Raw genomic sequence first — 26,740 nt, 5'->3', positions numbered from 1 at the left:
TCCTGTCTGGAGGCCAGAAATGTCCCCATTTCTAGGGCCCCATCATGGCCAACACTGTGCCCAAAGGTGGGAGACCAGTACACTCTCATTAAAGCCCCTTCAGAAGCTAAGTAATGAATGGGAAAACATTTAAGAAATGGGGGTTGCTATCTCTCCTAAGTTGTATTTGCAGAATGTGTGTGTGTGTGTGTGTGTGTGTGTGTGTGTGTGTGTGTATGTATGTGGGAGGGGGATCCAAGATAAGGTAGCTCCTTGTTTGTATATGAGGCCCCTGTTCAGATTGAGAATGTTTGTTGGCAAGAGATTTGTGAAACTTTTCTAAGAATTCCCACTGCAAGGTTTTTGCCTTGTGATCAAAGCCCTCTGTTACGTCTGTTGTGATGCCTCCCGTGGATTCACGCATGAATCCTTTGTCAGCCCCAACCACAACATGGTGACATTCTTCCAGCCTCAGCCTATGGCTGGCTGTACTAAGTGCCTTACCAAGAAGAAGCCTCCTTACCCTCAGGGCTGAGGGAGAAACACAGGTGCACACACTCCATTTGTGATATAAAGAGGGTGCTAGAGTCATTTATGGTAGCAAAAATGGAGTCCTCCCAAAGGACTAGAGAGCAGGGTGGTCTATCTGGGTTATTGAAGGCTCCTTCTTCCCTCAGAGGCTCTGAGCTGGAGCCATCTCCCCCATAGCACTGACTGTTAAACCCAACAAGTCCCCTCTCAGCTGAGGGTTGGGCTGTCCTTCCATCAGTTCTTGCATCTCTGTCTCTGGGATGAGGCTCCAACAGCCTCTTCTCTCCTCAGGTCCCTCCATGGCAATGACATCTCTACCCTCCGAGAGGGCATCTTCGCAGACGTGACCTCCCTGTCTCACCTGTAAGTAACTCCAGCCCAATTCTCTAGGCATCTTTGGATTTAAACAGAATTTGGATTCTGGGAAAGACTCCACTTCCTGAGATTGTCAGAGCTTGTTGCTTTCATCCTGCAACTAATTAAGCTTGTGAACTTCAAATGTGCTGCCTCTTGGACTCTTACACATTCAGTAGTGGTTCATCAGTTCCAACAATCGAATGTGAGAACATTTCTTCACAAGCAATAGTAAAAGTGGTAATGACCATTTATTGATTGCTAAGCATTTCACCTACATTAACTAATTTAATCCTCACAGCAATCCTACAGTATGGGCACTGTTGTTCCCATTCTACACGTGAGGAAACAGGCCCCAGAAGTTTGAGAAGCTTGCCCAAAGTTGCATAGCTGGTATGTGATGGAGCCTTCTGACTCCAAAGCCCAGGCTCTTAAGCACTATATCGGCATCATGCCTCTGACTTCACACAACGGGGGAAGAACTCTGGAAATTTACTACCCCAAGAAGTGGTATAATTGGACGTAGAATTGCTTCCTAAACCATTCAGCTGGCAGCGTCAGGAGAATTCTTAAAAGCCATAGGCTGTGGCAGGACTATCCTAATTCTGGAAGTTAGGCTAGGAGCAGGACAAACACCTTCTCTTCTGAAGTCTCTCTGTGCTACTGGCAGAGGCAGCGTTCAGCCGGATGGACTGTGACTCGGACTCTGGGTGTTACTGCCTCCTCTTGCCCTCCACCCCACACCCCACACCCCAGGGGCCAGGGGTTTGAATGGGCAGACACACCCAGGTCAGACAGCCTTTCAGAAGCCTCCAGCTTCTCTTCTGGAACTTCATTCACTCAACTATCTCACTGTATTTTCTCAGTTCTAAGATTTGCCTTTTCCACATTTTAATCTATTTGAAATCAGAGTGCATTTTACAAATGATGTGTATGTTTAATGGGTAATATTTCTCCACCTCCACCCCCCACCAAAGTATATTAAATCAATGGTACATCTAACAGTCTTACACCTGAGGAAATAAAATATTAACAGGTGCCACTCACTGAAGATCTGCTTGGATCAAATACTATACTATGTGCTTTATCTGTAGTGGCTTGTTTACTCCATGATGAAGATGGGAAGTAGGTTTTGTGTTATCCACCTGCTCTGCATTTGGCAGGGATTGCCTTGAGCACCAATCACACTGAGCACCACATCAAGGCTGGTCTGGACTCAGTGGGAAGAGTGCAGTGATTGATTAGCAATGTCTGCCATGGGACTAGGAGGCATAGAAAACAAACAAAGAAATTCATTGCCATCCAGTCAATTCTGACTCACAGCCACCCTATAGGACAGAGTAGAACTACCCCTTAGGGTTTCCAAGGAGCACCTGGTGGATTCGAACTGCTGACCTTTTGATTAGCAGCCGTAGGTCTTAACCACTACACAACCAGGGTTTCCTGGAGGCTTAAGAGGCTCCGTTATAAGTGGTAGGATTCATAATTTCCATTTTACAGCCTCAGGTTCTGAAAAGTTAAGCAACTTCCCTATATTATAAAGCTAGGAAATAACAGAGACAGGGTTGAACTTAGGTGTGTCTGATTCTAAACCTCTTTATTTATTCTTTAATCTATCACCTCAGTCAGTATCTCCTGAGTAACTACAGGGAGTCAAGTGCTGGAGAATTTTCTAACACAAGGTTTCTGCCCTCTGTGGCTATCTGGGATATTATAAAGAAAATCCAAAAGAAAGAGCTTCACAGAAGAGGTGCCATTACGCTGCCATCAAAGAAGGATTAGGAGTTTGCCATTTGAAGAATATGGAGAAAGTCATTCCAGGTACAGGAACCAGCATGTGCAAAGGCACAGAGGCAAGAAAGTAAATGGCATATTCAGGGATGTTCTATTGTCTGGCATAGGATATAGGGTGTTTGGCTGGGTGAGGAGTGTGGACTAGGAAGAAATGAGTCTGGAAAGGTACATTGAAATTCGGTTGTGAAGGGCATTTTGTACCATGCTAAGAAGGAGTTTGGACTTTATAGATAGAAGGGAATCATGGAAGAATTAAATTTTAGAAAATTCCTAGAAAGCCAGTGGTTACATGTGGAGGCTGAGTGGGAGGGAAGAGGCAGGAATAAGCCTGGTTGGAGATGCTGGCTCTGGACAAAGGCCAGGCAGGGGACAGTGTTGTTTATTGTTTTGCTCTCTCTCATTCACAGGGACATGTTTCCGTTGGTGTTTGGTAATTTTTGGCTGTGAGCTCAAATTTTGTTGACAATAATCTTTAGGAATTCTGAGGACCTAAACTGGAGATGGTTTTCTCCAGAGAGCATTTGCACTTGTCTCTGCTGGGTGCCAGGGTCGCTGCTGCTCTCGGACCAATTAGCCTCCTTTGCATACTCCTGGGCTGTAGCCAAGTGTCTGCTTCAGCTCCCCACACTGCCGTGCATGACTTTTGCAGGTATTGAGTCCATCTTTCTCACCTCAGTGTATCTCTTGGGGTTTAAACATGCAGTTGGCTACTTTTCTTCCATCCCCACAAGAACTTAGTAACACCCAGGTACATACTGACCTAGTCTCCAGCTCAAAATATAGAGGCTTTTCCCCCCAAATGGGAAGTGAACAAATAACGTATGTTTTGTACAAAGAGCAAACCAAAGCTGCAAAAAAAGAAAGAAAAAAATTTGAGCCTATGCCTGTCTATAAATTCAGACTTTCTTGAGGAGAATAGTTACATCAGGCCAGAAGCCAGATCCAAATTATAAGAAATAAACCAATCACTAAGGATCAGTTTAGTAGTAATTTCAGAACAGGGCACCAGCATTACTAATTAGATGTGTTCGTTAATTGCATCTAAGCCTGATTTCTCTACAAGACAGCATTTGTGTGAAAGGAATCTTCCACTGTTACACAGCAATCTTGTGAATGAACTCTGCCCTTTATACGCAGTATTTAAAACGGAAATAGCCTGTAGCCTGGAAAATGTGTGTGTGCTTGTATTCGGGTGTCTGCACCTATGCACATGCAATATTGATGGAACATATGTGCATGTGTACACGTCTATCCCTTATCTCCTCTGCACCGAACAGCTGCAGCTATTCCATAGGATCTCTTGAGCACTTACAAGGAGTTAAGGAATGATGAAATGATCACATAGACTCACTATATTGGCTCTTGTCTTCACATTGGCTACATGCAATTTGAATGGAGGACATGCCCATGGCTCTGTAACAAGTCACAGATGAGCCAAGAATTAGTGTCCGGTATTCTTGATTCCTGAACGTGCTGGTGTTCCTAAGAAGCCCTCTGTTCCTAATGTGACTCTGGCCTGGGCCTCTCCTGTTCACTGGCAGCATAGTAGAGGGGTGGGTGGGTGAGGGTGTGGCATAGGGTGAGGCCCACCACATTGAAACCCATGGAACGCTAGACTAGGAATCAGGAATTGGAGCTTTAGGTCTTTGTTCTGCCCTCAACTTGGAGTGGGCTCTCATACAATTCATTCATCTCCTTAGGCCTCTTTCCTTACCCGTACAGAGGTTTTTTTCTAAGGTCTCTAATGGGTCTAACACACTATGATGACTGTGAGTGCTTATCACTGCCCAGGGCTTCAGTACACTGGGCATTTCTCTGCTGCTGTTGACTTTTCTGCTTACTTTGCAGTTAGTTTATTTTTCATCCACCTGTCTGAGTATCTGTCTATCCATCCACAAATATTTATTGTGTATCTGCTATGTGCCAGACACTGTGCTGAGGTTCTCCAATGCTGTTCTTCATTGCAGTGATCTGGCTTTTGTTGCCTCTAATCTGCTGCTGGCTGGAAAGCTAGATTTCGAGGTTCATCAAGTTGTAGGTGTTAAAAGTAAATGTGGAATGATTAAGCAAATATGCTCATAGGATGGAATAGCAAGTTGTTGATAATTACCTGTTGCTGTCAAGTAGATTCCGACTCACAGCGACTCTATAGGACAGAGTAGAGCCGCCCCATAGTGTTTCCAGGTAGCAGGTGGTGGATTCAAACTGCCGACCTTCTGGTTAGCAGCGGAACACGTAACCACTGTACCACCAGGGCTCCTGTTGATAATTATGACAATGCAATTTATTATTTGGTAAAAAGGCAGAATAAAGACTGTATACTCTGATTTCAATGACATGCAAATACATACACAAGAATTGAAAGGAATAGACTAGAATTAAATTAGTTACATTTATGGGATGATAAATGATTCTTTTCTTCTTTACTTTCCTTTGCTTTTATACAAGGCTTTGTGCATTTGCCGTGCTTTTAGGCAGGCGTTCACTCAGCAGCCGTTTACTGGATGACTGCTAGTGTCAGGCACAGCTCGGGGTTTACTGATTCCTGCCCTCGAGGAGCTTTAGTCCACTAGAAAGCTGTTTCTGTTCCAGTTATGTTAATGGAAGCCCAGCAGTACCTTGGCATGAACAGATTGAATGTCTACTGTTCCAACTATTTTCAAGTGATACCAAAGATCAACAGCACATGGTCATTAGGCTGGGTGTGGGTCTGGACCCACAGTCCTTTTGGATCGATGAGAGGCCTGACTGTCGTCCCGCCACTACATCTCAACTGAGAACAGAAACAGCTTTCCTGTGGCAGTCTCACAGAGTCCTCAACTCTAGAGCTTAAACATCCACTAAAGCTTTAACATCTCCTTCACCTGAGCAATACCTCCTCTGCCCACCTGACGCCTAGGCAATTTGTGTGCATTACTGTCTCCTTTTAGTGGACTGAAGCTCTCCACTCCCCCAGGACCGAGTAGAACTGCCCCAGAGGGTTTTCAAGGAGTGGCTGGTGGATTCGAACTGCTGACCTTTCGGTTGACAGCCATAGCTTTTAACCACAGTGCCACCAGGGCTTCATGCTCTGTACAGAGACAAGAGAAAGCAAGTGTTGGCCAAGCTAGAATATTTAAACAGTTTTATATGTGATTTTGGTCCTGCAGTATTTATTATTAAGTGTCAGAAAGGGACATTTACATTTAAGTCGGGACTTTGCTGGGGTTTATGAGGGGAGTACGTGCACAAATTTCACAGATCCCAAGACATTTCAAGGGCCCCACACTTTAATGGCCCCAGATTTAGTGCTTTTGGCATTTCCTGTCAATGGGCTATAAGGCTGAAAGAAGCCATTCATAATAAACTGTAAATGTGTGAATCATTGCTGGACCACGCTCCTGTAGTGTGCTATAAAAAGGGGTTTTGATTTTGTATTTATCTTTTGAATAACATAATTACATTACATTGCACTTTTATGTTAAAATATTAACCTAGTGAATGTAAAACTTTTTAAATACACCATACCACAATTTTTGTGTTCCTGTTATTTATAAAGTTTTGTTTTATTTATTTTTTTTTTAACACAATGGAGCTTCAAAAAATGAAAGCATCTGACCTTCCTCTATCTCTGAAAGGCCCTGGGACTATTCTATGGAAAGAGGAAGGTATCTCCTCTGTCCTATTAGCCAGGATGGATGCTGTCAGCAAATATGGATAGAAAAAATTAAATACGTGTCGAGGCTGAACCTGCTTTCCACTCCAAGCTGCGTTATTCCCTTGGCACCCATTTCAGGTTAGATGTGCTTGTCTTTCTTCCCCTCTAGATTGCAGCTCTTTATCGAATCATAAAGTGAGTCCCAGAGGTGTGAGGCAAGCAGCTTAAGGTCACCCGGGCAGTCAGCAGCTGCGTCAGGGCCAGAGTACAAGTCTGGTTCAGTATCTTCATAAACATCACACAGTCATCAGCTGTGCTATTTTGGGGAATTCTTGTTCAGTCACTGCCACTTTTATTAGACTGTATGCATCTCAAGGGGGAGCCACATCCGCTGTATCACCAGAAACAGATGGGAAATGGAACTCATTAGTTGCTTAATAAATACGACCCTTCTCATTATGTATAGGTTTATACATATGATGTATAAATATAGGTGTATATAAATATAGATATGTGTGTATGTGTATATACATATACACACATATCTGCCTCTTTCTATATATCCTTATATTTTCAAAATAATGTTGGTATCGACCTTCAGGCATGAGGCACGAATTTTTGTATTTGCTGAATCAAACAACTCTGGCCCTTCTTTCCCCTATATCCATGTCTTGTCCATCTCTACGTCTCCCACTGTGGTTTAGTGAAAAGATTATGAGTTTGCCCATCAGATTAATAAAACTTTAAGAGACTGGTAACATACAGTGTTGGTGCAGATGTGAGGGAACAGGCACAGCCTTCTAGTACCGGTGAGTGCAAGTTGAAACAACCTTTTCTGGAGGACAGCGATTAACATTTTACACACACTTCCTCTATGTTGTGACCCGAGTCCTACTTCTAGACACCTGTTCTAGAGACACGCCCACACTTCACAAAGAGGCATGACTGGAGTGTTCACTGCAGTTGGAAACAACCAGAATGTCCAGCAATGGGGAAATTGTGCAATGAACTATGGAGCATCCATTCTTTAGGATGCGATGAAGCAGTTTGAAAAAATGAGGTGGACCCAGATATGCTGACCTGGAAAGAGCTCCAAGACATGCTGGTTAGTGACAGGAAACAAGCTACTCAATAATGACGTATACTGGATGTAATTTATGAGGAAGAACTATTTGTGTAAATATGGGAAAGGACAGTGGATACCTTTGTGGAGGGCAGTAAGAGTGGGAGGCTTCTTTTTTTCTTATGTGTATGCACCATAGTTTATTTAACCACTCCCCCGATTTATGAACACTGGGGTTTCCAGTCTTTCTATCACCAACAATGCTGCAATCAATACCATTGCACAGATGCTGTCACGTGCTTGTGCAGGTATATCTGTGAGATAATCTCCCAGAAACAGAAATGCTGCATCAAAAAGCCGCTGCATTGTTAATCTGGAAGTTATACCATTTGCACTCCCGTCAGTAATGTAAGAGTGTGCCCGTTTATTATTATTATTGATGTAAAATCCACATAATATAAAATTAACCATTTTAAAGTGTGCAAGTCAGTTGCATTTAGTGCATTCAAAATGTGGTGCAGGGTGGAGACTTTTGCTTGGTCTGCAATGTCTGAAAGAGCTTTACAATGAGAACGCGTTCATGAATTCCTTGTTTAATTAAAAACGAAAAGAAAAATAAGAGCATATGAGCTTCAGAATCCGAAAGCTCTGGGTGTGGATCCAGGGGGTGCCCTTCAATCATTGCATGACCCCAGGTAAATGACTTATTCCTCGTGAGGCTCAGTTCCCACATCTTTGAGATGGAGCAAAGCAAACTGACACTGCGGAGGTAATGAGAAGATTAGATGTGCTAACGGATGAGAGCAGCTGCCTATTCGCAGCAGTTAATGTCAGTTCCCGTCTCCGCGAGGCACTCTGGAGGCATTGCACTCGTGGGCTTTGGCCTCAGCAGCACAGGTTCAAATCCCAGATCCCCCCTTTCTTCTGTGTGACTGCAAGTTCTGTAACCTTTTTGAGGTTTCCTCACATGAAAACAGGGATAACAGGAGGTGGTAAGGACTCAATAAAAAACCCTAGTAGCACAATGGTTAAGTGCTCAGCTGCCAACCGAAACGTTGGTGGTTTGAACTCACCAGCAGCTCCATGGGAGAAAAGATCTGGCGATCTGCTCCTGCAAAGATTTAAAAAAAAAAAAAAAAAAAAAAAAAAACCACTGCTGTTGAGTTGATTCTGACTCTTAGCAACCCTATAAGACTGAGTGGAACTGCCCCAGAGGGTTTCCAAGGCTGTAAATCTTCACAGAAGCAGACTGTCGCATCTTCCTCCTGTGTAGCGGCTGGTGGGTTCGAACCATCAACCTTTAAGTTAGCAGCCGAGCACCTACTCAGGGCTCCCCATAAAGATTACAGCCTAGGAAACCCTATGGGGCAGTTCTACTTTATCTGATAGGGTTGCTGTGAGTTGGAATCAGCTCGACAGCAACTAACAACAAGGACTCAATAAGACAATGCATATAAATCAGATAATGCACCCATGTCACCAACACCTTGATCAAGAAGCAGAACCCCACCCGCATCCCTAGACACCTCCTTGTGCTCCCTCCCAGTTACTACTGGGAAGTGTTTTTATTTCTATTCACACTCATGCCTCCTTCAGTAGAACCAATATTTCACCACTTCTAGAAGGAGTTTTATGTGGAAACCTGGGTTAACGGGCCTGGTCTTACTATTTATTTGGGGCTGACAGGTAGCACCCAGGTAGCCCAGCTGCCTTCTCCTGGCTGCTCATAGCAGTGCTGGCGACATGATAAATGCTCACGAAACAGGGGCTATCAGGATGTTTGCCAGCCCCTGGCCTAGTGCCTGGCACCCCAGGTGCCCAGCGGGTGACAGACCTGGTGAAGCTGTAGTACCTGCTTCTCTCTGATCTCTGTCCCAGGGCCATTGGCGCCAACCCCCTGTACTGCGACTGCCACCTCCGCTGGCTGTCTGGCTGGGTGAAGACGGGCTACAAGGAGCCGGGCATTGCCCGCTGTGCTGGGCCCCCAGACATGGAGGGCAAGCTGCTCCTCACCACGCCGGCCAAGAAGTTTGAATGCCAAGGTGAGCCCAGGAGCATGGGGTGGGGGTGGGGGAGTACTGGGTTGCCTCCCACCTCCTGCTGTTGGGGGCCCACAGGGCCTGCTCAGCCCTGGCCGACCTTCCAGATGCTCCCGTCCCCGCGGTGGCCGGTTGGCGGGGCTCATATGGCAGGAATGAAACACCTGCTGCTTGTTAGGAGGGCTGCCTTCCGGCCCTGACACAGAAAGAACAGAAAACCGCAGGCTGAGAAGGCTTCAATCCCTCCCTGTGGTTATGCAAGGGAAATAAAAATAGCAGCAATGTTTCTGGAAGCGCCAAGCCTCGCAGCAGTGCGAGCACTCTGCCTACCCTTTGGTAGGAATTGTGCTCAACAATTAGCTTAAAACCTATCCCCGGACGTCCCTGGTGGAGCCGCTGCGCTCAGCGGCCAGTCTCCCGCCATTTGCAGAAATACAAGCCTGCCTGTGATTGGAGGCTTGTTCCAGCTCTTGTCTGAAGGCTCCTCCTCTTGGGCATCTGTAAACGCCTGCTCAGGGATTGATTGACTGACTGACTGACAGCCCCAGCCCGGAGGCCCTCCTGCGCAGAGAGGAGCAGCCCCAGGCCCTGTCCTGTGGGCAGGGGGGCAGCTGGCGAGGGGCAGGGAGGCCATGGGCCACTGCCCCTGCCCTCTGTAAGCTTCTAGACTGCTGTCGGAAATGAAACTGACAGCCACAGGTTAATGAGGAGGCCCTGGTCACCCTGTGTGCAGGATGCTGTCACAGCAGGAACAGCTCAGACGGGCCCCATCTGTGGCTTGGATGTCCGGAGCAGGCCGATTTGTATTTAAACATTTGCTCAATGTTTATTTAATGGGGGCAGGGTTGGTGTTGGTGAGAAGAGGTTGTTTTTTGTTTTTTTTTTTTGTTTTTTAACGTTTTATTGAAATGTAACACACACCCAGAAAAGTACACAGTAAACCATAAGTGAATGGCTCCTTGAATTTTCACAGACTGAACTCACTCATGTAACCAGCACACCGATCAAGAAGCAGAACCCCACCTGCACCCAGAGACCTTGTTGTGCTTCCTTCCAGCACGAGTGGGAGATGTGTTTATTTCTAGTCATGTTCATGCCCCTTCAGCAGAACCGATACTTCACCACTTAGAGCCCTGGGTGGCGCAAACGGTTTGCGCTCGGCTGGTAACCAAAAGGTCGGTGGTTGAAACCCACCCAGCGGCTCCATGGAAGAAAAGGCCTGGTGGCTGCTTCCATAAAGGTTACAGCCAAGAAAACTCCATGGGGCAGTTCTACTCTGTAACACACGGTGTCTCTATGAGTCAGAATCGACTCAATGGCACAAGACAACAACAAACAACAGAAGGAATCTTATGTGGAAGCCTAGGTTAACTGGGGCTGGTCTTACCATGTATCATTGTGAGGGCTTAATGCCCCGACAGGTAGTGCCCCAGGTGGCCTGGCTGCCTGCTCCCCCATTCCAGCTCTAAGTCCAGAGAAGAGCATCCGTGTGGCCTGGAAGACTGGAGGAGGTCTTGCCTGCAGCTGGCAGGAGACAGGTCCTCCCTGCTTCAGTCTGGGAGAGAAACAGCTTCAAGGCGAATGGCCCTCCTCCTCAGTGTGGCCCCCTCACAGCGCTGAGCTCAGCTGCACAGGATGCCCACCAGCTGAGGTGGCCACCTTCTATTACCCTGGCTCTGTGGGTGTCAGGGCTTGGGGTGATTGCTGTGAAGACATGGGCAGATAGAGACCACACGAGCAGGATGCTCTCGTCCTGGCGGCCGCCCTAACTACCGTGTGTGCGCAGCGCTCCTTCCGGGTCGAGTGCAGGCTAAGCACTTTGTGTAGATTAGCTCACGTGGTCCTTACATCCCTCTGAGGTAGGGACTCTTATTAGTCCCATTTTACAGAGGAGGGTCTAGAGACTGGAGGGGCGGCAGGGGTGGGGAGGGGACTGAGGAGGGAACGTGTGAGAAGGAACCAGAGGAACTATAGGGAAAGGTGAAAATCTTGGCAAAAGGACCCCCCACCACCCTGCAGGGCTGGGAATCCTGGGGCAAGCGCTCGGCGCCCAGCGCTGCCCTGTCCTGTATCCCCCTTCCTCTAGCACTGATACCCACCCCCTGCCACAGGTCCCCCGACACTGGCCGTCCAGGCCAAGTGTGATCCCTGCTTGTCTAGCCTGTGCCAGAACCAGGGCACCTGCCACGATGACCCACTCGAGGTGTACAGGTGTGCCTGCCCCAGCGGCTACAAGGTGAGTGGATGCTGAGGGCTGGGGAGGAGGAGGGCTCCTCATGAGCGCTGTTGGGCAGGGCCAGGGCAGGGGTGGGTCTGTCTTGTCTGTCACTTTGTCCTCAGTACCCAGAGCAATGGACATTTAATCAACGGCCTTACATATAAATTAACGAGTGAATGGATGAATTACTAACTCCTGGGAAGGAGGGACTGGTGTCTGTTGGCTCACCCTAGCCCCAGGTCTCCTTGAGGTCCCCACCGCTGACTTTTCTCCCCAGGGCCGCGACTGTGAGGTGTCCCTGGACGGCTGTTCCAGCGGCCCCTGTGAGAATGGTGGGACCTGCTTGGCACAGGAGGGTGACGATGCTGGCTTCACGTGAGTTGCCTGGAGGGGCAGGAACCTGGTGGGCAAGGGGGCTGGCGGGACCCTACACCCAAACCCCGGTGCTCTCCTCCCCTCACTGGGGTTGCCCAGGGCGCCCCTCTGCTCTGGGACGAAATGAGGGGTGGGTTCCGGGGGGAGGGGGACTGACTCCAAATCACAACCAGAAGCCCAAATCACAACCACAATCCAAGCCCACCAGGCCATGCCCCTCATTTTCCAGGGGAAGTGAAGGCACAGCAGGCTGGAGTCGGGTTGGGCTTGAAGCCTGCTCTGCCAACTGCTTGTCTTGGCCCTTACCCTGCTCTCGCTAGGTGCCAGGGGCTCCTTCTGATGGCACTGGGAATCCATGGCCAAGGGCAAAGGTGGTGGCAGTGGCAAGGGGCAGTCTGGGGGCATTTTTAACCCCCATAATCTCTATGAACCCTGTCAAAGCCTCCAACCTAAGTCAAAACCCCATGCTTGTGATGTCAGTGCTGCTCAGGGCAGGGCCCCCAGCCAACTCCTGAGACAGAGCCCGATACTGCCACTGCAGGGTGAGGTGCCCAGAGGTGGGAGCAAGTCCTGGTCACTCAGCTCATGAGTCACACTGGTCACTGGTCAGAAGGGGACAGCCCCAGTGGCCCCACCATGAAGGGGCCATCCTAATGATCTCATCTCTTAAGTCCTTCCTGTGTTCACCTTGCCACCCAAGTCCCCCCGCCACTGACTGCTTCCCTCAGGGTCCCCCAGGGAGCCCCCCACCACATTGCTCTCCCGACTCAGAGCTTTTCTGGGGAATGCAGAGTATTTAGTTGCTGAAAATAAATTACCAGCAGGAAGAGAGCAAATTGGCCCTTCAGAAAATGATGTTGAATCTACCAGCAGAAATGGCCAAACCTGTCTCTGCAAACCCAAATTACCTGATGTAAAAAATAAACTGCTAAATGGCCTCTCTTCCCTGTCGTTGCCTTGGAAACAGCGTCCTTACAATAGGCTCACGTCCTTCTCTGGGCTTATCACAGCAGCCCCTCCCTGTTCCTTAGACTCCTCAGGGGGCCTGTGGAGAGTAGGGGGCAGAAAGGACAATCCCCAGGAATTTCCCCTGCCAGGAAGAGAGGGGTTCAGCTCGGGTAGGGTGGGGTAGCCCCTCACACCTGGCAGCCTTGCTGACTGAGGAATCGTGGGGCAGAGGGGTGCATCCCTGAATCACCCCTCAACCCTGAGGCTTCTAAGGGCCTCAGGAGTGAAACAGGGGAGGTGCCTGGAGGGTCTAAGAAACCTGGCAGACTTCTGCCACACCCACTGCAGAGCACAGCGGTAGGCAGGCACTGAAACAAGCCTCAGGGGGAATGCTGAGCTCCTTGAGGGCTCCGCATGCCCAAGAAGCAGACTGTCTGGTAGAGGAGACAGTCTTACCACACAAAGGTGACTTAAAGATGGGGTGTCACCATCAGAGGACAGTAAGAATTGCCCATTGGAAGGGACTTTCTAGAGTCCATCCACACCATCCCTTTCTACCTTGTAAAGATGGAAGCTCGGACTTGGCTGAGGTCCCCCTGTGGATGAGCAGCAGAGCCTAGATGAGAGCCCAGGGCTCCTGCACACCGGTTCTGACACAGCGAACAGGGTCTCCCTGCGGCCACTCACAGTGTGTTCTGCGGGCTCTGGGTGTGGAGGTAGAGAAGGCAGCAGAATAGGGTCAGAGCCGGGCAGGCAGACTGTCCCAGGGCAGAGCAGGGGTGGGCCTGGTGGGTGGGAGGCCTATAGTGGCTTCTCAGCTGCCACCTGTGTGGGCCAGTGTCCTGCAATGAGGCTGACAATTATTGCAGAAAGGGAGGAAGAGAGAGGAAATGGTAGTCCTTGGGCCTGCCATGCTGAGGACATGCCACCAGGATCCAGGGGCAGCTCCGGGGAGCTTGGTGGGAGCAGCCCAGGTATGGGATGGTGGGTCACACTGCTCTCCATCCCTGCTGTCCCCGCCTCCCCTGTTCTTCCCTGACCCGTGCCCGATCCACTGCCCTGCCCGCAACTCTGGCTAGAGGGGACTATCTGAAATGCAAAGCTGATTCCGTCACCCCCTGCTTAAAACCCCTATGTTGTTCCTCCCAGCCTTCAGGGAAGAATTCTACTCAGGAATATGCTGTGCAAACAGTCTTCAAATCTTTTTGCTCACATACCTCCGAAATGAATTTTCAAACTATATATTCCCTCACACATTTTTACATTTTTCATTTTAAGTTCAATTTTTCATTGCAAAGGGGGTAATTTCCAGGATATTATAAATATTATTAACATTTAAAAATAGAACTTCTGTTTAAAATGCCTCCAATGGAATCTAAATAGCATAGCAGTTTGATATCAGTTTACAATTACGTGAACAAGCTTCTCTTTAACAGATAACCTATTATCTCGTTCTTTTTTCTCCTCAAGCGGGTATTTCCATTCTATTCCCTTCCAACCCCCCCGCCTCCATTTTTCTTCTAAAGTAATGTGTTTTTGGGCTAGAGAGTCTTTTCTTAAGCACTCTGTCATACTTCTCTGCCACCAACATGGGATATGACCTTACATGTAAAAGTTTTTTTTCCTTATTTCTTGTGACCATAAGCATCTGATTAAAAGTTTCTTCTATATTGAGTTATCATTACAGTTATCAGTAATACATAATTGATCGAAACAACATAATTGTATTACAAAATTTGATTGATACAAGTTACACAGGAAAGCAAAATGTTCTTAGACTGCATCTCTTAGTGAGACGAGAGGACTGTTTTTGTTTTCTTCTCTTGGATGGATGCATGTTCACGGATGCTACTGGGTGAATGTCACAGAACAAGAGAGGGCTTAGCATCCGCTGCGTTCTTTTTCTTCTTTTTTTTTTATGTAAATGCTGAGAAAGTTTGTTCACACAAGTAAACCCATGGGATTAGAAGGAGTTTTATTATAGCCATGTCACTCAATTCTTTGAAACCCTTCCGAGTTTATATGCCCCCCCAAAAAAAACCCAGGGTGATGTGTCATCAAAAATTATTTTTAACACTCTTAACAGCTGACGACTCCATGAGGTCCTCTTTCCATTATTTTTAAGGTATAGAACTGGGAACCTCCTGACCTGCAAATGCATTTGTTCATTCACTTTCTAAACATCAGTATTCCTAAACGTGCCTGTATTTGGTGGCGAGGATTTTAGGCCCCGAGGCATGTCCCACCTTGGACTTGGGCTGGGTGAGAGGTGCAAGAGTTCCAGGACAGGTCAGTTTGGGGGACCTGAAGATCTGGAAATTAATTTCTTAGGCCCTTCTTACCCACATACCTGTTGGAAAATTCCTGGGTGCCCCAGAGCAGGCATCTACTGTTTAAAGATCATTGATCTCCAGGGCCCTCCACACCTGGTTCCCGCTCACCTCCAGCCCCATTCCCACCCTCATCCCTGACAAGTCCTGAACTATTTAGATGAGCAGATCCCCTCCCAGAAGCCTGGATGTTGGGCTTTATTACACATCCCTGTCCGCACTACATTCCCTCTTCTTCCTGCTCTCCCTGTCAGGGCACTTGGTTAACCTGTCACCTCTTCCAGGAAGTCAGCTCGGGGCCACTTCCCCCCAAGGAGGAGTTGGGTGTCCTCTGCCCCTTTGTCCCTGCTCCCCCACTTCAGTGCTTACACCAGCCTGATACTCACCACCCTCCCCTACTAGATCATGAGTGAGTCCCATGAAGGTGTTCACCTCTAAGCTCCCAGCACCCAGGACAGGGCCTGGCCTGAGGTAGGGCCCATAACTCTGTGGAAGGATGATGGTGGCGGCGGTTGCAGGCTTCCACCAGAGCTCTGGAAAGGCTGCCACCTGGGCTGTGGGGCCACCTGCCTCTCTCCCCACCCCGGCAGGTGCTCCTGTCCCACTGGCTTTGAGGGACCGACCTGTGGGGTGAACACGGATGACTGTGTGGAGCACGCGTGTGCCAACGGGGGCATCTGTGTGGACGGCGTGGGTAACTACAGTTGCCAGTGTCCCCTGCAGTATGTGGGTAAGCATGGCACGTTCGAGTGTCAGGGTGTCTGCAGAGGTTTCTGCTGGGCTGGCTGCCTGGCTGAGGCAGCTTCTCTCCTCCCTCTTGCTCGTTCTCTCCCCAGGAAAGGCCTGTGAGCAGCTGGTGGACTTCTGCTCCCCAGATTTGAACCCATGTCAGCACGAGGCCCAGTGTGTAGGCACCCCAGATGGACCCAGGTCAGTGTTGCCTGTTTCTGGGGCCAGGGAAGGAGCGCAGCCCCCAAGTCAGACTGGAGTCTACCTCCCCCTACCCTCTTGTGTTCTCCCCATCAAGGGGGTGTAGTCTCAGCCGTGCAGGGTTCCTTTAAGTCAGTGCAGTGTGTGTGGGTGGGGTGGGACGGTTATGCAGCTCACTGCACTGCATGACCTTGAATGGATCACTTGACCTCTCCAAGCCTTGGTTTTCTCATCTGTAAACTGGGTGCAACGGTAGCTTCCCCCGGGGCGGCTGTAAGGATTAGGTGAAAAAGGGCATGAAAGCACTTCCTCCATGTCTGACATCTGGTAAGTCTTCTATATGGAGCTGTTTTTCCAGATCCATAGTCTCTTATCCCCAAGTACAAAATCCCCAAAGCTCTGAAAACCAAAAGCCCATTGGATGGCAGAATCTGATCTGACCTGAACATATTTGGTAATAAAAGCTGACTTGCACTAACACAAGCTTATTTACTGTTTTTATTTATCCCATGCAGTGTGAATATAAGTAGATTTGGCTGCAGAAATATGAATGTGTTTGATTATGGGGCTGCCCCAGACCCCACTGGTGTGTCACATAGTATACAGTTATATACATTGTCTTACCTTTCCAAGAAATCCCTGGGTGCTGCAAACAGTTAATGCACTCAGTTGCTAATTGAAAGGTTGGCAGTTTAGGTCCACTGAGAGGTGCCTCAGAAGAAAGGCCTGGAGATCTACTTCTGAAAACTCAGCCATTGAAAACCCTATGAAGTACAGTTCTACTCTGACACGCATGGGCTCGCCACGAGTCAGAATTGACTCCAGGACAACTGGTTGCTTGTTTTAACCTTTGAAGTGGGGGATTGCTGCCAGTGGAGACAGGCCTGACCACAGCGGAGGCTGATGGGGGGCGGGAGTCCTTGCAGGATGGCTGAAACCAGGGTGGAGGGGTGGCCCTTTATTTGATAGGCAAATGGTTGGTCAAGATGGGTTTTGGGGAGAGCAGTGAAGTACAGTGAGAGTCGGGAAGCTCGGGGCTGACCCCGCTGGTGGCTGGGGGCTGGGGGAAGGGAGGAGGCTGTGGGAGGGCCGATGAGCCTGGGTGACTCAGGACCCTATACTGGCGGGTCCTGGGAGAACACAGGAGGAAGCAGCTGAGCAGCAGGTAGGCCAGGAAGGGATGATGTCTGGCTTTGGATGTGCTGTTGGAGATGAGGGTGGATCCTCCATGACAAGAGTCCCATCTCCTGCTGCTGCTGGGCAACCCCCTCCCAGCTCAGGGCCCTGTTCCAAGTCTGCACTAGAAGAGGAGCCCAGGATGAGCTGGGCAAGCGTTCTCTCTAGGGTTTGGCTTGACCTCCTGGGGGTTCTGTCACAAGCACAGCCCCCACCCCCCAGGCTGTGTGGGCCCTGGGTCCTGGCACACTCCTAGTCGAGCTCTGGCTGAGCGTGTGGCCATCTCCCCCCCACATCCCTGCCCGCCCCCAGGTGTGAGTGCACTCCAGGTTACACAGGTGACAACTGCAGTGAGAACCAGGATGACTGTGGGGACCACCGCTGCCAGAACGGGGCCCAGTGCGTGGATGAAGTCAACAGCTACTCCTGCCTCTGTGCCGAGGGCTACAGGTAAGCAGACCCTGGACACGCCACAGTGACTCCTCCAGGCTTTGCTAAGGGTAGGGAGGGGGAGAGGGCCAGAGCCTGGGAGTTGGATCCTAGGGTTTTCACCATGGCTATGCCAATCACAGAAGTCCTGGCGGCGCAGTGGTTAAGCACTTGGCTGCTGACCGAAAGGTTGGTGGTTCGAACCCACCAGCCGCTCCATGGAAGAAAAGACCTGGAGATCTGCTCCTGTAAAGCTTACAGCCTAGGAAACCCTATGGGGCAGTTCTACTCTGTCCTGTAAAGTCGCTAGGAGTTGGAATTTGACTGCATGGCACACAACAACATGCCAGTTACTTGCTGTGCGGCCTTGGAAAAGTTACTTGACAGCTCAGGGTATAGGCAAAGGGTCCCTGTTTGGTGGAGGGGTGGGAGGTGAGTACAGATTACTGGGCAGTGCCCCCTCACTTACTTGCCCAGCTGAACCTCTGCAGACATGCCCGTTAAGGGTAGGTGTAAGGCAGCTGTGAGCCCCAGTCAGTGGTCACTTACCAAATCTCCCCTCTTGGCTCCTCTGGGAGGTTGGGGAGGACACCTGCCCTCCTTCTGGCTCACTCACTCTCCACGCTCTGCTTATGCCTTAAAAAAAAAAAAAAAACTTTATTCAGATATAATTCACAAATCGTAGAGTTCATCCATTTAAAGTGTACAATTCAATAGCTTTTAGCATATTCACAGACTTGTGCAACCATCACCAGTCAATTTTAGAACATTCCATCACCCCAAAAAGACAATCCGTGGTCCTTTGTGACTGGCTTCTTTCACTTAGCATAAGGTTTTCAAGATTTATCCGTGCTGTAGCATGAATTAGTACTACATTTCTTTTTACTGCTGAATAATATTCCATTGTATGGATATACCACATTTTGATTATCCATTCATTAGTTGATGGACATTTGGGTAGTTTCCACTTTTTAGCTATGATGAATAACGCTGCTGTGAACATCTGTGTACATGTTTTTTTTGGTGGACACGAGTATACACCTAGGTATGGAATTGCTGGGTCATATTGTAACTATGTTTAATTATTTGAGGAACTGCCAGAATTTTTCCAAAGTAGCTGAACCATTTTACATTCCCACCAGCAATGTATGAGGGTTCCAATTTCTCTACATCCTGACCAACACTTGTTATTATTTTTTATTACAGCCATCCTAATGGATGTGAAGTGATATCTCATTGTGATTTTGATTGGCATTTCCCTGATGACTAATGATGTTGAGCATCTTTTTGTGCTTATTGGCCATTTATATCGCTTCTTTAGAGAAATATCTCTTCAGATCCTCGGCCCATCTTTAAATTGAGTTATTTGGTTTTTTATTATTGAGTTATAATAGTTCTTTATGTGTTCTAGATATAGTCGCTTACCAGATACATGATTTACAAACGTTTTCTCTCATTCTGTGGGTTGTCTTCTCACTTCATTGATGAGAAGGACAAAAGTGCTTTTTTTTTGGTGGCACAAAAGTGTCAAATTTTGATGAAGTCCAATTTATCTATTTTTCTTTTGTCACTTTTACTTTTGGTGTCATATCTAAGAAACCACTGCCTAATCCAAGGTCATGAAAATTTACACCCATGTTTTCTTCTAAGAGTTTTATAGTTTTAGTTTCACATTTAGGTCTTTGATCCATTTTGTGTCAATTTTTGTATGTGGTGTGAGGTAGGATTCCAAATTGACTTGTATCCTGCAACCTTGAACTTTTTGTTAGTTCTAATAGTTTTTTAGTGGATTCCTTAGGATCTTCTATATACGAGATCATATCATCTGCAAATAGATAGTTGTAATTTTTATTTTCCAATCTGGATGCCTTTTATTTTATTTTCTTAACCTAATTGCCCTGTTTGTACCTTCAGTACACTACTGAATAGAAGTGGTGACAGCAGACACCCTGTTTTGTTCCAGATCTTAGGGGGAAAGCATTGTTTTTCATCAAGTACAATGTTAGTTGTGTGTTTTATGTGGTTGATGAAGTTCTCATCTATTCCTAATTTGTTGAGTGTTTTTATCATGAATGGGTGTTGAATTGTGTCAAATGCTTTTTTTTCTGTGCCTATTGAGATGATTATGTGGTTTTTGTCCCTTATTCTATTCATGTGATGTATTACATTGATTGATTTCCAGTTATTAAACCAAGCTTGCATTCCTGGGATAAATCCCACTTGGTCATAGTAAATAATCTTCTTTATATATGAATGGGTTGATTTGCTAGTATCTTGTTGAAGATTTTTGCATCTCTGTTCATAAGAGATATTGGTCTGTAGTTTTCTTGTGATGTCTTTGCCTGGTTTTGGTATTAAGGTAATACTGGCCTCATAGAATGAGTTAGGAAGTATTCCCCTCTTATTTTCTGGAAGACTTTGTAAAGAATTGGTATTAATTATTCTTTAAATGTTTGATAGAATTCACCAGTGAAGGCTTCTGGTTCTGGGATTTTCTTAGTGCTAAGGTTTTTTTGATTACTAATTCAATCTCCTGTTACGAGTCTATTCAGATCTTCTAGTTTTCCTTGAGTCAGTTTTGGCAGTTTGTGTGTTTCTAGGAATTTGTCCATTTCATCTACATTATCTAATTGGTTGACATACAGTTGTTCATAGTATTCCCTTATAAACCCATTGCCATCGAGCTGAATCTGACTCACAGCGACTGTATAGGACAGAGTAGAACCGCCCCACAGGGTTTCCAAGGCTGTAAATCTTTACGGAAGCAGACTGCCACATCTTTCTCCTGTGGAGTGGCTAGTGGGTTCTTACCACCGAACTTTGTGTTTGCAGATGAGTGCTTAACCACTGCACCACCAGGGCTCCTTGTATTCCCTTATAGTTCTTTTTATTTCTGAAAGATTAGTAGTAATAACCCCTCTTTTAGTTCTGATTTTAGTAACTTGAGTCTTCTCTCTGTCTGCTTGTGTCTTAAGTCTGTTTTCTTTTCTGTAAAATGGGCATAGTAAAACCTGCCTTGAAGGGTTTTGACATGAGCAGTGAGTGCTTCTCAAACTTTAATGGCACATGAATTACTTGCGATCTTGCTAAGATGCAGATTCAGGTTCAGTAAGGTTTCCACTTCTGACAAGTGCCCAGGTGACGCCGACGGGGGCCAGCATTCGTTTCTCACCATCCATCTGGCTCTTAGTTCTCTTGGGAAAAGTATTCATTAGGAGCATCTTCTGTCATTTTAGGATCCATTTTCCCAAGGTGTTTAGTGATTTCCTCTCCAGGGCTGTGGAAGGGGGATGCCCCTTCCTCCCTTGGCTCTGCCCTCTCTGATGTGCATCTTCTCCCTCTCAGCGGACAGCTCTGTGAGATCCCTCCCCGCCCACCTGCCCCCAGGAGTCCCTGTGAGGAGACTGAGTGCCAGAACGGGGCCAACTGTGTGGACCAGGGCAGCCGGCCCGTGTGCCAGTGCCTCCCGGGCTTCGGCGGCCCTGAGTGTGAGAAGTTGCTCAGTGTCAACTTTGTGGACCGGGACACTTACCTGCAGTTCACCGATCTGCAGAACTGGCCTCGGGCCAACATCACGCTGCAGGTGCGTGCCCAGGGGCCTAGTCACAGAGGGAAGTCAGGGGCAGGAGGCCCTGGCCTCAGGTCAGAGCATCAAGACACATCCCTGCCCACGAGACCCAGTAGGGCCTGTCAAGGTTCTTTGGGGGTGAGTGTCAGACTCTCAGCTCGAACTAGTTTAAGCACAATTAGAAAGGTTATTGGCTCACAAAACCAATCTCAGAGAAGGACAGGGGTGGAGGTGGTGGCCTCATGGATGACCTGATCCAGGAAACTAAACTTGCCAGGACTCTCTTCAACCATCTCATGTCTCTGCTACTCCTCAGCTTCAGCCTCCAATGCTGCAGACAGGTTTTCTCTGTGTGGCTGGAATGTGGCCAGAGTTATTAGCTCTGGGTTTATATTTTTAGCCAAGTGTTCCTGGGGGCCTTTAAATTGTCCTTTTCATGTCTTAGATTTCATCTCAGAAAAAAGAAAATCCCACTTCAACACCATTGATGAATAACATAGATATTTTGTTAAATATCTCATATTTCTTGGGGAGGCAGAGGGGAATGGCTTATATTGCACATCACATGGTAAAAGATTTAAAACTCCTCTTTAGACATATTTCTCTTTTTCCAAAATCCATTCCCTATCACAAATGCCACATCTTTCTTCACTCCTTTCTCTTCTCCTCCTCTTCTCCCTTCCTTCTTTGTTCTCAGAACCTTTCAGCTTCTTAAAAAAGACATGCTCACTATGCTCTCTTCCCCCATATCAAAGCTTCACAATCCTGTCCACTTCCACTGTCCACACAGCAAGACAACAGCTATCCTAACTGCTCACAACATAAAACTTGTAAAAACCCTAACCAGCATTTGCCTCAGGCACATCCTTAGAGAGGCTCAGTTTATTCCAATATGCCCCGTAACATCCCAGCACCTGATATTTAAAGAGGCTCTTCCTTGCCAGCTCTAGTTGGACGGTAATCCCAGGGAAGATCTCTGATTGGCCTGTCTTCAGTCACATGCCCATCCTTGGACCAACCACTGAATCCAGGGAGATGGGGTGCTATGTCCAGCCTGGGTCATGAGCCCACCTCTAGAGACCAGGGGGTTGAATTCTTTACCAGAAGAAAGGAGGAAAGATGGAGAAGGCAGAAAATTAAAAAAATAAAAATAAAAAATCATGGCTTCTGCAGGGTCTTAGAGGGATCTCCCTCCCAAGGCAAAAATCAGCTTTTGCTTGCACGGCCTTCATGACCGGCACTGTTTCTTGAGTGGGTCCTTCCCAGTTTGGGTGGCTCTACCTATTAGAGAGCCTTCCTAAACTGGTTCTCTGTAGTTCCCACCCTGGCCTCAAGGATGCTCCCACAGAACAGGGCTAGCCCACATCTCTGAACAGTGTTCCCACTACGTTTCCTCTCTGGGCAAACCGTCTCTTGCTATCCTACCTGTACCTCCCAGCACATAGTTTCCAGGCCTCAGCTAGCCCATCTGCCCTCCCTGCCCGGCACTGGCCAGACTGGCAGTGGGTTGTATCTGAACCAGGGGCTCCCTGGAGAACACGGCGCCTGGGAAGCTGGTCGGGCGGGGAAGACAGGCTGCCCACAGCAGCTCTCTTCCAATCCTGGGTCCCCAGTTGCCCCATCTACCAGCCCTGTGGTAGGTGGGTAGGTGGGAGAGAAAGTGCCATTGCCCATCAGGTCTCCACGGCAGAGGACAATGGGATCCTGCTGTACAACGGGGACAATGACCACATCGCGGTGGAGCTGTACCAGGGCCACGTGCGCGTCAGCTACGACCCAGGCAGCTACCCCAGCTCTGCTATCTACAGGTTGGCTTCCTCATGCCTACCAGATGCCCGCCCTCAGGCCTGAGGGACTACTACCTGGGGTCTCTTGGGCCAGAAGCAGGTGTTTATTGGGACCACTAGAAACCTAGGCTGCCCAAGTGGAAAGAACATTTGAACTATCTAGTCGACCCTTGCTTGAGACTGAGGCTCTCTGAGGCCCGAGCAATTGCCCATCCTACTACCACTTTAGAGGGGTTCCTCAACAGAGATCTATCAGTTGGAGACTCTTGCCTCAAACTTCTCAGCTTTCCCCAGGGAGCTCCAAGAAGGGGACTAGGAGGGACTAGGCCACCAAGTCCCCACAGTCCCCTCTCTTAGAGATTTGGTTCCTTGGGAAGCAGCTGCTGGATCACATGGCCTTTCTGGGGAAGTGCCCAGCCAAAACTGAAGCCCACCCTCTGGGGTGGGGGCACCCCATCTTCTTCCAGTGCCGAGACAATCAACGACGGGCAGTTCCACACAGTTGAGCTGGTCACCTTTGACCAGATGGTGAATCTCTCCATCGATGGCGGCAGCCCCATGACCATGGACAACTTTGGCAAACACTACACGCTAAACAGCGAGGCCCCCCTCTACGTGGGAGGTGAGGACTCAGCCCAGGGGGAGGTGACAGCAGTTCCAGGGTGGAACCTTTTTTTGCCCTCTGGCCTGAGACTTGTCAGGAGAGCTGGTGCTCAGGGCACTGAACTTTGGGGGGAAATGTCAAGGGGGTAGGGAAAAGTTCTAGTGAATGGCCAAGCTGCTGGGGTTTTCCTCCCCTTCTGGAGCCCTAGGCTGTTCTCTGCCCAGTGCAGACTGACCACGCAGGGTGGGTGCCTGGATTGAGCCTGAGGCCTGGCCTGGGACTTTCCTGGCTGTCTTCCCACTGTGGGTGACTATCCTCTTGTTGTTGGGCCAGAAAGGGCTTCTCAATTTTTTGGGGCCCATTCCCAGTCTTGGGGCCCTCAGAGGCCCAGAGCAGCTACAAGAGACCCAGGCACAGAAGTTCCTACGTCAACTGGATGCCTCCCTGGCTGGCCTTTATAGGCTTTGTGGGTGAAAGGGCCTTTCCGCTCACCCCATTCTACCCCACCCCTCACCTGGTCCACCACCCACAAACATTTCTCTATCCAGCCAAGGCAGGCTTCAGGGTGCAGTAGGACTGCCTCAGCATTGTGGAGGTGCTTGCTGAGACTTCCAGGCAGAGGAGAGGGACAGACTCCTGGGTTCTAATCCCAGCTCTGCTATCTACTAGTTGTGCAATTTTCAGCAAGTCACTGGGCATCTGTCAAATGGAGACAGAGGTACTTGCTTTAGAAGGTTGCTGTGAAGTGACCACAAAAGCAGATGACCAAGTGCCATGCACATGAGTTCTAGGCCCCAGGCCCTTTGCTGCACTTGGGGTCCCTGGGAGGTAAAAGCTGGTGCCCTGCTTGAGAGCATCCAGACTTCAGCAACAGGGGCCTCAAAGCCTCACCCCCAGCTCTGAGGACAGAGGCAGCAGCCTTTTCATTGCTTCTGGGAAAGGAGTCTGGGCCCTCAAAGATAGCAAAGGACCTTGGCCCAGGGTTACAGTGACAGAAGAATGGAGGCTGAGGGCAAGAGTGGATACGGGAACTGCTGAGCTGACTTCAGAGGTGCGTGTCTGCCCTGCCCCCCACAGGGATGCCCGTGGACGTGAACTCGGCCGCCTTCCGCCTGTGGCAGATCCTCAATGGCACCAGCTTCCACGGTTGTATACGGAACCTGTACATCAACAACGAGCTACAGGACTTCACCAAGACGCAGATGAAGCCGGGTGTGGTGCCTGGCTGCGAGCCCTGCCGCAAGCTCTACTGCCTGCATGGCATCTGCCAGCCCAACGCCACCCCGGGGCCCGTGTGCCACTGTGAGGCCGGCTGGGAGGGCCTGCACTGTGACCAGCCAGCCGACGGCCCCTGCCATGGCCACAAGTGAGCCTGGGGTGGGGGGGCCTGCACTCTGTCCACTTGCCCGTTTCGGAGTCCCACTTCCCCATGGGAGAGCAGCCACGTTGAAAGTAGTTTTTTAACCTCCAAATGGGAACAGGTGGCCTAACACAGGGTTTTATTTATTTTTTCCTGGTTTTCAGTTTTTATTAATAGGAAAAGGTCCTTAGGGACAAACACACACAGTCACATTTTGCTCCCTCTGTTTAAATCCTAGGTAAAGAATAAAGCCCGTGGAGTGAAGGCTGGGAGGGGCGGGGCACCCTCAGGGTGGACTTGGGTTGGTCGGCCTGGCTTCACAGAGCTTTTCCTCTGTCCCTGCAGGTGTGTCCATGGGAACTGCGTGCCCCTTGATGCTCTTTCCTACAGCTGCCAGTGCCAGGATGGGTACTCGGGGGCCCTGTGCAGTCAGGCTGGGGCTCCGGCAGACCCCTGTGGGGGGCTGCGGTGCCTGCACGGCCACTGCCAGGCCTCGGCCACCAAAGGCGCACACTGTGTGTGTGACCCGGGCTTTTCGGGCGAGCTGTGTGAGCAAGGTCAGGGCCCCCACTCCTGACATGTCCTCTCCAGGGCCCCTCCCCAAACTTGCTTTAGCAACTTGACTTTCTCTTCCTCCCAACCTCAGCAACCCCTCTGTACCCCTCACCATCCTTTATTCTGGGCCACCATTGGACTTTGGTGCCCCCACCCCTGGACATTGAGCCCCGCCCCCCGACAGATGCCCCACCCCTCCCTAGACCCAGATTGCCTTGCGGGCCCCCTTATCCAGGTAACTACCCTTTCTGGCTGGGTGCTCTCCTAACAATTCCTGGCTCCGTCACCTGGGGCGCTGGAAGGCAGCAAGGTGTCTGAGAGTTGGGGCCTCCTTCCCAGGCCCCACTTGGCTCCGCTTGACCAAGGAGCTTCCGCTGGAATCCAGACTATATAGAGGCCAAAAAAAAAAAAACAAAAACAAAACAAAACCGAGGACAGGCAGGGGGAAATCTAGAGGAATTCAGAACAGGCAGCTTACCGGTCCCCTAGCCGCACCCTCCCCAAGTTGGAGTTCCTTTTATAACGTATTGCCTCGCAGGCTTCCAGCCTCTTCTTGCACACCTCTATAACGGGACTCACCAGACCCTGGAAGCCCCATCTGTCCTGGAGAGCCCTGGCAGCTAGAAAGTTCTTCCTTCACACTGCCCGCACTGTGGGCCCCAAGAGGAGCGCGGTGCATGTGCACGTAGGGTCGGGTCGCGGGGAAGTAGGCGGGTCTGAGAGCATGGAGGACCCGCCCACGGACGTCGCCCGCCTCCTCCCCCTCCTGCCTTCCGCGGGAGTCCCCTGAGGCTTTTTCTTGGTGTCTGTCCCATCCAGAGTCCGAGTGCCGGGGGGACCCTGTCCGGGACTTTCACCAGGTCCAGAGGGGCTATGCCATCTGCCAGACCACGCGCCCGCTGTCGTGGGTCGAGTGCCGGGGCGCGTGCCCGGGCCAGGGCTGCTGCCAGGGCCTGCGGCTGAAGCGGAGGAAGTTCACCTTTGAGTGCAGCGACGGGACCTCTTTTGCTGAGGAGGTGGAGAAGCCCACCAAGTGTGGCTGTGCCCTCTGCGTGTAGCCCCG

At 49.3% G+C, this 26,740-nt stretch overlaps 1 protein-coding gene across 1 annotated transcript in view; it reads left to right on the top strand.

Annotated features, from left to right (window-relative positions):
- SLIT1 (slit guidance ligand 1) overlaps positions 1 to 26,740 on the top strand; it is a 196,814-nt gene extending 170,074 nt beyond the window's left edge. The window contains exons 25-37 of the mRNA XM_004369979.1: positions 802 to 873; positions 9,237 to 9,400; positions 11,509 to 11,633; positions 11,893 to 11,990; positions 15,859 to 15,998; positions 16,105 to 16,198; positions 17,687 to 17,824; positions 21,149 to 21,386; positions 23,049 to 23,179; positions 23,626 to 23,780; positions 24,840 to 25,128; positions 25,468 to 25,679; positions 26,497 to 26,740. Coding sequence (XP_004370036.1) covers positions 802 to 873; positions 9,237 to 9,400; positions 11,509 to 11,633; positions 11,893 to 11,990; positions 15,859 to 15,998; positions 16,105 to 16,198; positions 17,687 to 17,824; positions 21,149 to 21,386; positions 23,049 to 23,179; positions 23,626 to 23,780; positions 24,840 to 25,128; positions 25,468 to 25,679; positions 26,497 to 26,735 — 2,095 coding nt within the window. The 3' untranslated portion in view covers positions 26,736 to 26,740. The remainder of the gene's footprint in view (positions 1 to 801; positions 874 to 9,236; positions 9,401 to 11,508; positions 11,634 to 11,892; positions 11,991 to 15,858; positions 15,999 to 16,104; positions 16,199 to 17,686; positions 17,825 to 21,148; positions 21,387 to 23,048; positions 23,180 to 23,625; positions 23,781 to 24,839; positions 25,129 to 25,467; positions 25,680 to 26,496) is intronic.

The sequence above is a fragment of the Trichechus manatus genome, unplaced genomic scaffold (assembly GCF_000243295.1).
Source record: "Trichechus manatus latirostris isolate Lorelei unplaced genomic scaffold, TriManLat1.0 scaffold00007, whole genome shotgun sequence".
NCBI lineage: Eukaryota > Metazoa > Chordata > Mammalia > Sirenia > Trichechidae > Trichechus > Trichechus manatus.
Note: the sequence above shows the minus strand (reverse complement) of the source record. Positions and strands in the feature narration are given on the sequence as shown.